Source organism: Argopecten irradians, chromosome 3 (genome assembly GCF_041381155.1).
Source record: "Argopecten irradians isolate NY chromosome 3, Ai_NY, whole genome shotgun sequence".
Classification (NCBI taxonomy): Eukaryota; Metazoa; Mollusca; class Bivalvia; order Pectinida; family Pectinidae; genus Argopecten; species Argopecten irradians.
Window position 1 is genome coordinate 34,644,187 of NC_091136.1, and position 17,580 is coordinate 34,661,766.

The 17,580-nt window shown below is 34.9% G+C and overlaps 1 protein-coding gene across 5 annotated transcripts in view; it reads left to right on the forward strand.

The window, feature by feature from the left end:
* Positions 1 to 1,467: 1,467 nt before the first annotated feature.
* LOC138318347 (MAPK/MAK/MRK overlapping kinase-like) overlaps positions 1,468 to 17,580 on the forward strand; it is a 57,914-nt gene continuing 41,801 nt past the window's right edge. For 2 of the 5 annotated variants that reach the window (XM_069260635.1, XM_069260634.1), the window contains exons 1-2: positions 1,468 to 1,895; positions 16,769 to 16,883. In XM_069260635.1, coding sequence (XP_069116736.1) covers positions 1,607 to 1,895; positions 16,769 to 16,883 — 404 coding nt within the window. In that variant the 5' untranslated portion in view covers positions 1,468 to 1,606. Of the gene's footprint in view, positions 1,896 to 10,167; positions 10,539 to 16,768; positions 16,884 to 17,580 lie in introns of those variants that run through there. The other 3 variants (XM_069260637.1, XM_069260636.1, XM_069260638.1) reach the window with 3 other exon arrangements.

The following is a 17,580-nucleotide window of genomic DNA, read 5'->3' on the forward strand; positions in this document are numbered from 1 at the left end:
TCGGGAAGTCATCTTACATTCTTTTTCCTGATGTCCACTCACTATTAGAAGCGACCGTTATATTATATGGTTGAGAGTTCGTTCCTGTGATAGAAGCTTTGAGTTAGAATTCATCCCGAAACCAAAAATGCATTTCTTCCAAGAGCGCAAACCTGCGTCATCGCCTGGCTACCTTTCCTTGAAATGGCGATTATGTTTTTTATTCACAACATAGAGCCATCAATTAAGAAAGACAACACGGAATTCGGTCACACGCACCGTACATTCATGTACAAATGTACATCTTATATTATAGCTTCCGTACAATAATATGATTATATGATTCCATATTTCCCCGTGTATATTGCTGCTGCATTCAGATACGAGTATAGTTATATAACATAGGGTTTGGGGTTTTTCTGTGTCACGGCTTTGCGATAGAGCATTGCACACTGTCTTTTGTTAGTCTGAATCCCTTGAGCTAATAATGTATGGTAAGAATTTGTGTGGCAATATGTTTTGAACTGCTCATTGTTTAAAATATGTCTTTTTTTCAAATAGTTCGTGCTGTGTGTCAAGGTTATGCTATTGGCCCCCACTTTTGAACCGATAAAGACACAAACGTATCTAAATTCAAGGTGAAATTCAAACATTGTGATGGGGAGCCCTACTTCTAGAACGTGAACACATTTCCATATGCTATTAAATTGTCTCCAGTGTAAAATTTTAAAGTTTTATTCTTGAATTGTTAAAATTAATTTTACTCCGGCTTGATTTCTTTAACAATATTGGCATTCTCTATTGAAGGTTTAAACTAAAAGTCATTTATGGACATCTTAACCTTTCCATTGAATCATACGTAGACGTAGTCAAGACTATAAAATCTATATACAAGCAGGTATTCACAATTGTACAACTTACTGATAAATTAACATTCAACATGCATGATTTGACATTGCAACGCATCGTTGAAAGCACTCCCGTCCATATATAGTACATGTATAGGTTTGTCCTTTTAAAAATACTTTTAGGGACCATCTCTTGCGAAAAATTTAATTCCAATCAATTCAGACAAACCAAATAAACGAGAATATATTCTTTTATGATGACTTAATTTAAATAAAATTGAGATGGCTACAATTTAAAGGTATTCCCATTTCCAATTGTGGTGATGGTGTATGTAATGATAGCGCCATATCGGGAAGGACCTATGTAGACTTTTGTGTAAATTCACGATTAGAAAAGGTCCGACAAATAATTCACACCTGCTTTGTTATACACTTCTCTCTATTGGCTTCTGTACTTGCATATGGCACATATACACCCACTAAAAGCGATCTTTAAACCATTCAATTAAGACCAATTCAGAGTACAATGTGGATTCCAGTGACATAGACTAATAACATACCTAAGATTATATATAACATACATGGGCTATCCCCGGGGAGGTAGGTTTGTAGTTAAACACCTTCCCTATACACAACCGATAGGCTACAAGTCTTTTTGCCAGGCACTATACGGATTTAAAACTATACAAAAGGAAAGTTTTTAATAATACGATTTGGAGTATGCATTATACAGCACTGATCTGTGGATTAAACGATTATAATAATTGTTCTCTCCCTGTATGCTTGGAGTAAAATGGCGGACAGGTAAACCTAGATACCTGCTCTGTGGAAGGGGAGTTTACCAAACAAATGATATAGGTGATGGGTTTTACGCCGTATCCATGACGACGGAGGCTTGGGATAAGATCATGGACGATTCGTCAGACTCGAGTGACGATGAGCCTGCGGCGGAGATAATAAAAAATGACGCAAAAAACGACAAGAAAAAGGACGAAAAGAAAAAAGAGGACAAGAAAAAAGACTCTGCTCGTTCAAAATTCAAAGATAACAGATTTACATCATTTGGTGGTAAGTATTATAAGTAGTCGTATGTACCTATAAATCTACAATAGAACATAAAAAGCAAAGTGTTCTTAGAAATGTTTGTCACAGTGTTTACAATACATTTGAAACGAATTCGATTGTTGTGTTCTGTATACAGATACAAATTGAAATACATGTATCTAGCTCTATCGTCTACAATATTAACACTCTTGTTGGTGTTTTCCACCTCCGTCTGGCTTTACTTAGATTTATTTTTCTTCTCGGCTGTCAATGATGTTCCTGTGTCGATTATGTCACAAGCACAGGGACATGGGAATTAGATAAGACTATAAGTATTTTGGTCGATTCTAGTCAACATGGGGTGTTTTAGACAATTTGATGTCTCTATATGTTATGAATACCGAATGATGCGTCTAAAAGTGTTTAAAGAGTCTATACATGGTACTAATACCCAGGTCCCTGTTGCATCCGGAACCCATTCTATGTATATGGGATTATAACTCATATTTCCAGACGTTATCGAGACTATGAACACTCCTTTAATTTAATTCCTGTGTAAAAACCGCCAGGTTGTCGTAGTGACGTATTGAGAGTGCTCAACCTCCACCTCCTCCTGAACAAGACACATCCCTAGATAGCCATGACTGTTAATAGGATGTTGAATCAAGCAATCCTAGTAAAGATACTGTATAGTTCAAAAAGATGATCCTTTGTCATTACGTGTATAGTTTGTGTTGACACTGTGTAGTTGTCAGTGATGACCCTGTGTCATTAAGTGTATAGTTTGTGTTGACACTGTGTAGTTGTCAGTGATGACCCTGTGTTATTAAGTGTATAGTTTGTGTTGACACTGTGTAGTTGTCAGTGATGACCCTGTGTCATTACGTGTATAGTTTGTGTTGACACTGTGTAGTTGTCAGTGATGACCCTGTGTAATTAAGTGTATAGTTTGTGTTGACACTGTGTAGTTGTCAGTGATGACCCTGTGTTATTAAGTGTATAGTTTGTGTTGACACTGTGTAGTTGTCAGTGATGACCCTGTGTTATTAAGTGTTTAGTTTGTGTTGGCACTGTGTAGTTGTCAGTGATGACACTGTGTAATTACGTGTACTGTTTGTGTTGACACTGTATAGTTGTCAGTGATGACACTGTGTCATTACGTGTATAGTTTTTGTTGACACTGTGTAGTTGTCAGTGATGACCCTGTGTCATTAAGTGTATAGTTTGTGTTGGCACTGTGTAGTTGTCAGGGATGCCTCTGTGTCATTACGTGTACTGTTTGTGTTGACACTGTATAGTTGTCAGTGATGACCCTGTGTCATTACGTGTACAGTTTGTGTTGACTCTGTGTAGTTGTCAGTGATGACCCTGTGTCTTTACATGTATAGTTTGTGTTGACACTGTGTAGTTGTCAGGGATGCCCTGTGCCATTACGTGTATTGTTTGTGTTGACACTGTGTAGTTGTCAGTGTCAATAAAAACTGTACACGTAAAGATATAGGATCATCACTGACAATTACACAGTGTCAACACAAATTATACACGTAATGACACAGGGTCGTCACTGATGACTACACAGTGTCAACACAAATTATACACGTAATGACACAGGGTCGTCACTGACAACTATACAGTGTCAACACAAACTATACAAGCAACAACACAGGGTCGTCACTGACAATTACACAGTGTCAACACAAATGATACACGTAATGACAAAGGGTCGTCACTGATGACTACACAGTGTCAACACAAACTATACACGTAATGATATAGGGTATGATATAGGGTCATCACTGACAACTATACAGTGTCAACACAAACTATACAAGTAACAACACAGAGTCGTCAACGACAACAACACTGTGTCAACACAAACTATACACGTAATGACACAGTGTCATCACTGACAATTACACAGTGTCAACACAAACTATACACGTAACAATACAGGGAAATCATTGACAACTACACCGTGTCAACACATACTATACACGTTATGACACAGGTTGTCAGTGATGACCCTTTATCATTACGTGTACAGTTTGTGTATACTTTGTGTACTTGTCAGTGATGACACTGTGTCATTACGTGTATAGTTTGTGTTGACACTGTGTAGTTGTCAGTGATGACTCTTTGTCATTACGTGTATAGTTTGTGTTGACACTGTGTAGTTGCCAGTGTTGACCCTGTGTCATTACGTGTATAATTTGTATTGACACTATTTATTTATCAGTGATGACCTTGTGTTATTACGTGTATAATTTGTGTTGACACTATGTAGTTGTCAGTGATGACCCTGTGTCATTACGTGTATAGTTTGTGTTGACTCTGTGTAGTTGTCAGTGATGCTCTGTGCCATTACGTGTATAGTTTGTGTTGCCACTGTGTATTTGTCTGTGATGATCCTGTGTCATTACGTGTATTGTTTGTGTTGACACTGTGTGGTTGTCAGTGTCAATAAAAACTGTACACGTAAAGATATAGGATCATCACTGACAATTACACAGTGTCAACACAAATGATACACGTAATGACAAAGGGTCGTCACTGATGACTACACAGTGTCAACACAAACTATACACGTAATGATATAGGGTCATCACTGACAACTATACAGTGTCAACACAAACTATACAAGTAACAACACAGAGTCGTCAACGACAACAACACTGTGTCAACACAAACTATACACGTAATGACACAGTGTCATCACTGACAACTACACAGTGTCAACACAAACTATACACGTAACAATACAGGGAAATCATTGACAACTACACCGTGTCAACACATACTATACACGTTATGACACAGGTTGTCAGTGATGACCCTTTATCATTACGTGTACAGTTTGTGTATACTTTGTGTACTTGTCAGTGATGACACTGTGTCATTACGTGTATAGTTTGTGTTGACACTGTGTAGTTGTCAGTGATGACTCTTTGTCATTACGTGTATAGTTTGTGTTGACACTGTGTAGTTGCCAGTGTTGACCCTGTGTCATTACGTGTATAATTTGTATTGACACTATTTATTTATCAGTGATGACCTTGTGTTATTACGTGTATAATTTGTGTTGACACTATGTAGTTGTCAGTGATGACCCTGTGTCATTACGTGTATAGTTTGTGTTGACTCTGTGTAGTTGTCAGTGATGCTCTGTGCCATTACGTGTATAGTTTGTGTTGCCACTGTGTATTTGTCAGTGATGATCCTGTGTCATTACGTGTATTGTTTGTGTTGACACTGTGTGGTTGTCAGTATCAATTAAAACTGTACACGTAATGATATAGGGTCATCACTGACAACTACACAGTGTCAACACAAATTATACAAGTATCAACACAGAGTCGTCAATGACAACAACACAGTGTCAACACAAACTATAAACGTAATGATATAGGGTCATCATTGACAACTATACAGTGTCAACACAAACTATACAAGTAACAACACAGAGTCGTCAACGACAACAACACTGTGTCAACACAAACTATACACGTAATGACACAGTGTCATCACTGACAACTACACAGTGTCAACACAAACTATACACGTAACAATACAGGGAAATCATTGACAACTACACCGTGTCAACACATATTATACACGTTATGACACAGGTTGTCAGTGATGACCCTTTATCATTACGTGTACAGTTTGTGTATACTTTGTGTACTTGTCAGTGATGACACTGTGTCATTACGTGTATAGTTTGTGTTGACACTGTGTAGTTGTCAGTGATGACTCTTTGTCATTACGTGTATAGTTTGTGTTAACACTGTGTAGTTGCCAGTGTTGACCCTGTGTCATTACGTGTATAATTTGTATTGACACTGTTTATTTATCAGTGATGACCTTGTGTTATTACGTGTATAGTTTGTGTTGACACTATGTAGTTGTCAGTGATGACCCTGTGTCATTACGTGTATAGTTTGTGTTGACTCTGTGTAGTTGTCAGTGATGCTCTGTGCCATTACGTGTATAGTTTGTGTTGCCACTGTGTATTTGTCAGTGATGATCCTGTGTCATTACGTGTATTGTTTGTGTTGACACTGTGTGGTTGTCAGTATCAATTAAAACTGTACACGTAATGATATAGGGTCATCACTGACAACTACACAGTGTCAACACAAATTATACAAGTATCAACACAGAGTCGTCAATGACAACAACACAGTGTCAACACAAACTATACACGTAATGATATAGGGTCATCACTGACAACTATACAGTGTCAACACAAACTATACACGTGATAACACAGGGTCAGTGTCAACACGAACTTTACACGTAATGACACAGGGTCATCACTGACAACTACACAGTGTCAACACAAACTATACACGTAACAATACAGGGAAATCACTGACAACTACACCGTGTCAACACATACTATATACGTTTTGACACAGGTTGTCAGTGATGACCCTTTAACATTACGTGTATAGTTTGTGTATACACTGTGTAGTTGCCAGTGATGACCCTGTGTCATTACGTGTATAGTTTGTGTTGACACTGTGTAGTTGTCAGTGATGACCCTGTGTCATTAAGTGTATAGTTTGTGTTGACACTGTATAGTTGTCAGTGATGCCTTGTGTCATTACGTGTATAGTTTGTGTTGGCACTGTGTAGTTGTCAGTGATGACTCTGTGTCATTACGTGTGTAGTTTGTGTTGACACTGTGTAGTTGTCAGTAATGATCCTGTGTCATTACGTGTATAGTTTGTGTTGACACTGTGTAGTTGTCAGTGATGACTCTGTGTCATTACGTGAATAATTTGTGTTGACTCTGTTTAGTTGTCAGTGATGACTCTGTGTCATTACGTGTATAGTTTGTGTTGACACTCTGTAGTTGTCATTAATGATCCTGTGTCATTACGTGTATAGTTTGTGTTGACACTGACCCTGTGTTATGTGTTGACACTGTGTAGTTGTCAGTGATTACGTTATAGTAAGTTTTTCTTTATTAACATTTTGAATAGCTTGTTTATACCTGAATGAATTTAAAGTTATGGGTTTAGATTTAGTTGTCCTATAAATTATATTAACATACGGCAACATATCATTAAATATGTACATAATTAGTTGATTTTTTCTTGGTTCTGATTTTTATGTTAATGTCACGTTCTGGCATATTTATATACTAAATCTATGGTCTAGTTAAAATCCTGTTGAAATTTAAAAGAATTAAGCACACAGGAATTGATTTTTATTAGTCTGTGCTAACACATAGTAAAGTATTTTTCATTGTAGCCCAACACCCATAATTTTGTTTCGTTCTAAGATATTTCATCTCACTCTGAGGTTCAAATGATAGTCCTCATTCATGATATTGAGAAGTTGCCAACATAATTTTTTTTCTTTTAGTGTTTTCATGATCGGAAGCTCCTGATATTGCTTAACTGTATATAATAAGAGAAATGCATGTATAGTTAAGAAATATCATATCATACCTAACTCTTTCGAAACGTAAAGACAAACCATAGTTCTTATGCAGAGCATATATATAGTAAAATAATGCTAGGATTTAAAACTAGGCACAGTGGATGATTGCAATGATCTGATCTGAATATTAATCAAATGTGTAAATCTTTCTAATGTTTGAACAATAATTTTGGTTTGATTGTTTTAACGTCCTATTAACAGCTAGGGCCATTTAAGGACGTATCATGTTTATGTAGTGGATGAAAGCCAGAGTACCCGGAGAAAACTACTTGTCAAGTGTGGAGTGAATAGAAGTTTATTATTAATGTTTTACTTCATTTTAATCAATCATATTTTCTCCTACACATTGAATTGTTGATTTATGACCCATATGATATATCAAGCTTAGAATATTTGTTACATCGTATTTTGAATTTTAATACATCAGTTAGATCCAATGCCTCCCCCTCCCGCTCCCTATCTGACGGTATACCATTAGCATGGTGAATTTAATTATGGCCATACGATTTCGAGTTTTCATTTAGATCCTATACAACGTTAACGGTTTCCTGTGTGATGTTTCTCTTATAAATCCTTTGTAACATTCATCATTCATCTTTTCGTTACCAACACACATATAGGTAGGGTAGATTTTCGACGAACTTTTCCTAACTCTACCAGAAGCATACAAACATAGTGATTGGAAACCTAATCATTGTGTTTGCTGACGGCAGAAGGACCTGATGGATTGGTTGATGGGGCTTTACGTCTTTGTTTCGGTTATCTTAGGCTTATATAGGCACTTTTTCTTAGCTAACCATATTCATAAACTAACAGTATATTTCTGCCTCTAAGCATTATGCATCCCTAAAATATCAGAAAATAAACCGAGCTGGACACAAAATTAGCCACCTCTATGTAGAGCAAAATCACAAATACATCTGAACATTTTACTTTTCTTAACTACTCGTATAACAAGGGAGGTAACTCTTTAAATTTGCGTTTTGAAATGTCATTGGTGGTTGAAATCCTTGCTGTCAATTGGCAGCAGCCAATCCGGTATTATGTATGCTATTCTGAATTATATATCTAAAAGAAATTAATATTCTTATTTTTCTTGAAGTAATGTATGACCATTTCGGAACCTTAATTGCGGAACCTTAATTGTGTTTATATTTAAAGTAATCAAAGGGGTATTTTTTTCGTTAAATGCAAAAGGTACAAAGTACAAATAAAATTTATAGATCGAACTGTATACATGTATATCATTACATATTTATGCTACGTCCGTGTCTAACACCACATTTGGTAACTATTATATATTGATCATTATTATAGGTATATGTTATAATGTAATATATTGCTTAGAATTACAACTCTTTTTATCTCCAAACAAAACAATGTCGATTTCAGTGTTGTGATATATACATCAATGTAAATAGTTTTCATGTTACATAGGATAAAACTGTACAAATAGAATAAGAATTCTCTCAGCTGATTTCTCGCTTGTTGAAGACGACTGTGAAAAATAAATCGAAAACAATATGTAATTGCCAATGGAATATATCGTTCGGCATTAGTATGTTTTTCACACAACGTAATATTCTTAGGTGTTTTAAAAATCTGTCATTTATATACATGTATATATAATGTACATGCACATGTATGGCAATACTTTCCTAAACAAAACATACTTTCCTAAACAAAACATTAAAGTTTCTTACAAACAATAATAATATAAGAAAATTTATACATGTGGCCTAAGAGGAGGTTACAACATCAAACAAACAAAAGATTATCTGCGTAACCATTTTGATAGTGGAGTTTAATTAAATTAAATTGTTCAGAAGATGATAATAAGTGTAATATTAACGGTACTAGCGAATAACTTTTGTGACTCTACCAAATCAACAATTTCGTTTTACACTCCCATTTAAAAAAAGAAAAGCCGTTTCAGAAAGGAAGTCAACCTTTAATCGTTTCCTGTTCGGTATTGTACAATATACATGTTTTGACTTTAATAATTTGCAGTATGATTCAATAATGTACTTAGGAATAAACATTATTCTAAATATACTTTTATTCATGATGTAAAATTTTTGCTAAACTTCATAAAAACAGTTTGAAAGACATACTTATTATTTCATAAATTGCCTTTTTATTAGATCTGACAGGATATGTATATATGTTTCTAGTTAGACTCCTGGGTTCATGTACAATTCAATATTTAAATCTTTGTGAATAATGTATTGAATATAGTTATATTCAAAATTTGTATATACACGTGGGTACCATGCAATCGTGTGTGTAAATGATATAATGCAAACAGAAATGTGAACATTACTTACATTAAGTCCAATATATCTAACTACGCCAGATAATTAATTGTGACAGGTGCCCGGAGTTGCCTCCCTTCTACCCAATGAGTCGCATTTATTTGTATTTCTTTTTATGACATTATCTGCAATTGCTTTACGTTCTTAAATATACGTTTCTGCGTAGTTATAATGGTGTCTCATTGATTAGAAAATTGTGCCATTCTGATTGGTGTATAATTAGTAAATATACTTCCAATCAAAATTGTATTACCCGCCAATTCTTTGACATATTGTATACAGTCGCCATAGTGATTGAATGTCTACGCAGTGAGTGATTAAACCTAGATCCGCAATACCAAAGAGTCCTTCGTAGATGAATGTTAACAGCCAAGTCATTCGAATTACACTTCCAAAATTTATATTTGTATATTTAAAAGACTAAATTTTATAATCCCTATAACTCTCTTAGCGCTTAATCGCAATTTTTATTAGGTCGCTGTATTGGATAAACACTGAGGCTCCCCATGGGGTTAACTCAGCAGTTAAATCTCAAAACATTCCACTCTATACATTTGATATTAATCGTTTAATTATGTAACGTGTATGCAGGCCAGAGTGGATTAAGTCTGGGTCGTCGTAATTGTATCGTTGTCGAAGATGACATTTGCTATTTAACGAGAATCGTCAAGATCCCCAACGAAAATAGTTCTGGGTATACATTGTGATGGCTCTCACCTACGGTACAGGTGAATAGTAACTTGTGACATGTGTACAGTTCGTCTTCTTTGGGAAATATGTATATAGCGTTATGTACGCATGTGGAGTGAAAAGGAGAATTGAGTGGAAAGTTATAATATAGCAGTAGGGTTCTGTGGTGGATGAGGGGGACAATCTGTCTGAATGAACCTTATTGTACAGAGTAAGTATAACGTTACAGGAATGGTTACAAGTGTACATCAAATGTCGGCTGTCAATAGTTCGTATACTTTGACAGTTTGACGTGACGTCATGTATCTCTAGTTTATCTAGTTACCAACTTGCTAATATATTAAGAAGGTAACGGTAATTAATTGCTTACTTTATTGTACAGAATCCAATATTGATACACAATGTACCAGTTGAATGTAACTACATGTACATGTACGTGTACAACTATTTTTTACTATAAAACAAAACTATATACAATGTATGATGTTATACAGTATTGTACGTTATAGCATCGGTTTCTATACAAAATCATATATCGTTATCATACAATGCAATTTGCACATATACTTTTTGATAATTTAATTATATCACTAAATCATGAAATTGCCAATACAGTTTATAATGTTCTTTAGATAACTATGGTTACATCTCCTTCCAAATATCAGCCTTCATTACCTCGACTAGGAAGTATTTGACGAGGATGAGTCTTCAATTTGATATCATGTCTAGGTTAAAGCCAGTTATTTTCATGCCATGTCCAAATTTAAGCCAATTATCCTGATGTCATGACCAGGTTTAAACCAGTTAACTTAATAACATGTCCATGTTTAAGCCATTTGTTTGAATCAGTTATCCCGAATATGTCATGACCAGGTTTAAGCCAGTTAAATTAATATCATGTCCAGGTTTAAGCCAGTTAAATTAATATCATGTCCAGGTTTAAGTCAGTTAAATTAATATCATGTCCAAGTTTAAGTCAGTTAACTTAATGTCATGTCCAGGTTTAAGTCAGTTAACTTAATGTCACGACAAGGTTAAGCCAGTTAAATTAATATCATGTCCAGGTTTAAGTCAGTTAACTTAATGTCATGACAAGGTTAAGTCAGTTAACTTAATGTCATGTCCAAGTTTAAGCCAGTTAACTTAATGTCATGTTCAAGTTTAAGCCAGTTAACTAAATATTATCAGGTCTAGGTTTAAGCCAGTTAAATTAATGTCATGTCCAGGTTTAAGCCAATTGACTAGATATTATCAGGTCGAGGTTTAAGCAGGTTAAATTAATGTCATGTCCAGGTTTAATCCAGTTAACTTAATGCCATGTTTAGATTTAAGCCGGTTAAATTCATGTCATGTCCAGGTTATAGCCAGTTAACTCAAATGTCATGTCCAGGTTTAAGTCAGTTAACGTAATGTCAAGTCCAGGTTTAAACCAGTTATATTAATGTGATATCCAGGATAAAGCCAGTTAAATTAATGTCATGCCCATGTTTAAGCCAGTTAACTTAATGTCATGTCCAGGTTTAAGCCAGTAAACTTAACATTATGTCCAGGTTTAAGTCAGTTAACTTAATGTTGTGCCCAGGTTTCAATAAGTTCATAAAGTGCCATGTCCATGTAGGTTCAAGCAAGTTTTCCTAATGTGATGTTATCATTACATGCGATGACTATTGTTGACGACATTATTAATTTTGATGCATTGCGACGTTCCTATGATGGCAAAATGTTTCTGTATAACTGCATTTTCATAATATTTCGTTAAAGTATGGGAGATAAAGATTCAAACATGGGTCTGTCAGGTGGACATTGATATTTCAACCCTCTTGAAAGATTTTGGCCGTCAACTCTCAGCAAGCCTCAGGCCGATAAGCCAAAATCTTTTACTCGGGTTAGGATATCCATGTTAAATTGACAGACCCATGTAAGATTTGGTTAATATAAGGCTTAATTTAGACAAAAAATATGACATTTAGATGACTGGCTTAATCTAAACAATTGATATCATTGTCTAGAATGTGAGAGCTGTCTTTTCCCTAGGCTACACCAGTAAAAGAAAGACTTATCTTTTCCCTTACAATCACAGGACAACCCTGTCAAGTATGGAAGAAATCCTCAGTTCTTTCTACTGGTACCTCTAGTCTTGACAGTAGACACCAGACTTGAATAACATTGTATGTGCATTACTGAGGCAGGGCCATTAAAAGTACAATACTAGGCCATAGTTGTGTCCATTACAGATTTTTTGGGGTTCAAATTGATACTGATTTTATACATTTTTCTACAAAAATAAGTTATTTCATTTCAACTGATCAAATTAAGAAAGGAGTTTTCTTTTTATAGATTTTATATCTGTGAAAATATGAAATTCTCTGACCAGGTAGTAGTAGGTAGATAGCTGTAAGATACATGTATGTTACTGGGCAAGAGGAAACTGGGTCAATCTGTGACTTAATTGTCCTATTGATATTAAGGTCAGAGCTGTGATAAACAAGACATGGTAAACTTATTACTAACTAACAGACTCAGTCTTTTTCTGGTATAAGTCTAATGTTCTAGATAAAAACTAAAAGTAGCACAACAATTTAAAGTGTATTGATATCAAAATTTTCCTAGCAAATCAGCATCACATTATGATTCTTGAGCTGTGTCAGATTTTATTATGCGAATGTTACCATAGTGAACTAATTGCAGCACCAAATATAGGTTTAATTAGCCTACTCATCAATTATCATGTTACCATCTCGTTAAAGGTAATAAAACTTAATATTTTATCTATCACGGCTCACCTGTATCTGTCCGCCTCAGGAACCAATCACCTTTCTATCCACGATTACCTGATTAAAGCACCTGTCGTTAGTATGACATCATTATACATAGCTCTATCTAGCTACAAACCAATTAGGCTGCCAGGGTCTTATGTCGACTGCTTATCAAGATTAATGAATTATTTGTTCTTCAAAATAATCTTAACAGTGGATTGTGTTGTTTTGTTTCCTTTTGTTTTACATCCTATTAACAGCCAGGATCATTTACTACATAAGGATATGCCAGCTTCTGGAGGTTTAGCAAAGCTGGAGTATCTGGAGAAAAACCACCAAACTAAAATCTGTACATACGTTTATTTACCGATAAAAGTTCTAACTATAGATCCTCTTCACTTGACTTACAACCATTAACAATACTATAGTATCAAATAGTACACAAAAGTGGCGTTACTTAAAGGGACAATTCAGTCTAAGAGAACATTAAAATTTGTACATATATCGGAAAAAACCCAGTTCTAATGGAAATTAGATCAGTCGGTTTTACTGTGATATGCCTGAAAAGCCCATGGTGTTGACATGTGTGTGAAATGTTCAAACTCGCTCGCTGTCCGCCATTACACACTGTGGTCGAACTTATTGTATGTCGAACCCTGTCCCTTGCTCGTAGAGTAATGCAACTTTTGTCTAAAACTGCTCAGATCGCTCTGACAGTAGTGTGTTTACCTTATTAGGTGTATTGTCTTGCCTAAAAAATCATTTGATCACCTTCTCAGTGGTTATGCAGTTCATTTGTTTAACGTGCGTGACTTTGGCTCGGGTATGGGTACAGCGTCCATATTGTACCTGCTTAATCGTATTGATCAACGATTTGATATTTCAGCGATATTTATTAAAATACTTAACTTTGTCGTGGAATTGGTCAATGTTTAACGTTATATGTTTCATAAGAAATGTAGAACAATACATTTATGCTATATTTTGCTTCTTGGTTATGTAAAATAATTAGCCTGGGCGAATTGTCTCTTTAAACCTTTAAATTATTTCATATTTATAATTATGAATTAAAAAATTGATTATCGCTGAGGACAGAACAGCCATTTTCCATGATCACTTGCATGACAATTGTGAAGTCACAATGATTGATAATGATGTCAAAATAAGTGGATGGCTAAATTGTCAGCTAAGTTAAGGTTTCATAGTGAAGTTGCAGGGAAATGTAAATATAGGCATATATCAAATTCTATACAGGCCATTTAGGCTCATTTTTCAGCCCTATGTGTATGTTATAGTGAATCGTTCTAACATTCAAGTTTACATGTAGCTACCAATGGAAGTAATTAAGTGTCACTGCAGCTTACATACATTCTCCTTATGATGAATGTACAGAACTTTTTATAAAATGGTTGAAGAGGCAAAATGGTTAAACCATCATTATCTAAATCTTTCTCTGGGTGACAGGGTCAGGACCCACATACCTTGGTAGTCCTGACCATTCTGGCTTCAGGTTCCTAAAAGTGCATCAAAATCATGCAGCAACTATTGGTTAGATTGCTAGCATGACATGGTCTCAATATACAGAATGATAGGACATCCTCTTAGAATATTTATAATTGATTCTTTTGTGATTGGAATGAGATTGATGTTGTAGAAATTTTAATCCATTTGATTGGTGGTTCCGATTAATTGAGTTCATCGAGTATCGTTGGTTTGGGGTGTTTGACCAATTAATTGAGTAAGAAATCTGTAATCGAGTTTCGTCAGAATTGCACGACATCTTTATAAACGAAAGTGTATAATTAGCGGATCAGTAAAACATGCAAGAAATACCATTGAAAACTTGTCACAATCAATCTTGCGTGTGTTGTCACTCATATCATTTCAAATACCAAGCATCTAAACAAACTGAAGAACATGTAAGCACTATACATAGTAATGTAAACGTTTAGAGGAATATGATTTTATTTTTGAAAACATAAGCGACATGACAACATGGCAACACATGAGCCTGTAGAAGAAAATTTACAATTTTCCTGTAAAACGTACGCCGTCAAATATAATAAATTTTAATCGATTATTGATTGGTTACACAAAACTGATGATTAATCTAAATTTCAGTCAATTCCCAACACTACATTTGATAGACTAATATCAAAGATACGTATGCTTCATGTGCCATTCAAACATCATTACAATTTTATGTTAACATGACTGATGTTTTTAAATTGTCGTGGCAACCATATAAATTTTTGCATTGACATATACATACATTACATATGTTTCTATTGGCAATTCATAGTTTTCATCTGTTTATGCATTTATAATTCATGATCATAAAACATCAAAAGATCACAGTTGAAAGTACCCTTGCTGGTACATTGGTTCCTGTAGGATTGGCGCTCTGTCACACTGTTAGTTTTACTGACAACCCAAAAACAGTAGGATTGTTTTCCATCCTTCATCCCTCAAAAGGCTTTCACTATACTCTTTATATACAGACAGAATAAAAGATAATATACTAGATATCAAATATGTATCATAACCATTAATGCCTTTATCAGAATGTTTTCTGCCATATTAGAAAGTTACAATGAAGTTTACATGTACTGTAATCAGCTTTTTATCCATCAGTTTACATGTACTGTAATCAGCTTTTTATCCATCACTGTATCTTTTACATGCATTATCCAATGTGCATTCAATCCCGAGCCAGATATGGTTTTGTGCCAGAAGATTACAGGATGAGGGAATATGTCAATTGTTTCAAATTAAATGAATGACTTTTTTTAATTGATGTCATAGAGGACAATTTTTTCAATACATCCATAATGTAAAAAATAATAACTTAGGTTTGTTCTTTTTGCTGTGCTTATATATTAGACATCAAAGTTTATTTATTCATATGACCTTGACCTCATTCATTTATTTAGATTTTTTCATCAAAAGCTAACATGTACAATCAGACCTAGAAGACTATTTACGCTTATGTGATGAGTTCCTCATACAAAGCATGGTACAACATTTAGATGAATTTAGGTCTGTGCTGCTGGGGTCTTTCATAATAACTGTTTCATTAGTTTGTCTCTTATGGTATCAGTTTTTTTATTTGTTTCAATTTTACGGCCCATCGACAACTAAGGTCATTTAGGGCCAAACTACAAGGCAAGTATTAGTATTAGGATATAAACAAGGACTCTATCTAAAAGATCAGGATAAGAAAAGGGCAAGTAAAACCTAAAACACAAATTTTAAATGTTGATTTAATAAAAAGAGTTGCATAGGATAAAATAGTTTTGGCTAAAACACATGAGAGAACTCTTGTACAATGTTGATGAGACAATGACTGTTACGTCGATATGATGATAATATGGTATCACCTTGGTGTTGGCATCGACAGCGGCTAAGGTTGTAAAATTATAAGTATTGTTGTGTTTGGTATGGTAGGGACAATCATTTTAAGGAATAAAACAGAAAATATTTTGATAATTTCAAGAGGTCCCATTGGTCAAAATATACTTGCTTATGCTCTGTTTGTATATTACATTATCGACTGCTTTCAAACAGCGGTTTAATACTTGTATCACTGATATTGGTAAATAATACACATGTGTCCGTCCTCTTGTTTAAGTTTTCATGATTGATTTGAATAATATTCTAACAACAAATGCATTTTTCTTTCCAGAATATCGAATTCTAGGGAAAAAGGGTGAAGGCACGTTTTCCGAGGTTTTAAAATGTCAAAATATAAAAGATGGCACATACTGGGCGTGCAAGAAGATGAAACAAACATATGACAGGTAAGTTCCTTAATAGTTAGAATGACGATCCTTAAAGGTTAGGACAAAGTTCCTTAAAGGTTAGGACAAAGTTCCTTATGTTTAGCACAACATTCCTTAAAGGTTAGGACAAAGTTCCTTAAAGGTTTGGACAAAGTTCCTTAAAGGTTAGGACAAAGTTCCTTATGGTTAGCATGACGTTCCTTAAAGGTTAGGACAAAGTTCCTTATGGTTAGCATGACGTTCCTTAAAGGTTAGGACAAAGTCCCTTATGTTTAGCATGACGTTCCTTAAAGGTTAGGACAAAGGTCCTTATGTTTAGCATGACGTTCCTTAAAGGTTAGGACAAAGTCCCTTATGTTTAGCATGACGTTCCTTAAAGGTTTAAAGTCCTTATGTTTAGCAGACGTTCCTTAAAGGTTAGCAAAGGTCCTTATGTTTAGCATGACGTTCCTTAAAGGTTAGGACAAAGGTCCTTATGTTTAGCATGACGTTCCTTAAAGGTTGGGACAAAGTCCCTTATGTTTAGCATGACGTTCCTTAAAGGTTAGGACAAAGGTCCTTATGTTTAGCATGACGTTCCTTAAAGGTTAGGACAAAGGCCCTTATGTTTAGCATGATGTTCCTTAAAGGTTAGGACAAAGTCCCTTATGTTTAGCATGACGTTTTTAGCATGACGTTCCTTAAAGGTTAGGACAAAGGTCCTTATGTTTAGCAT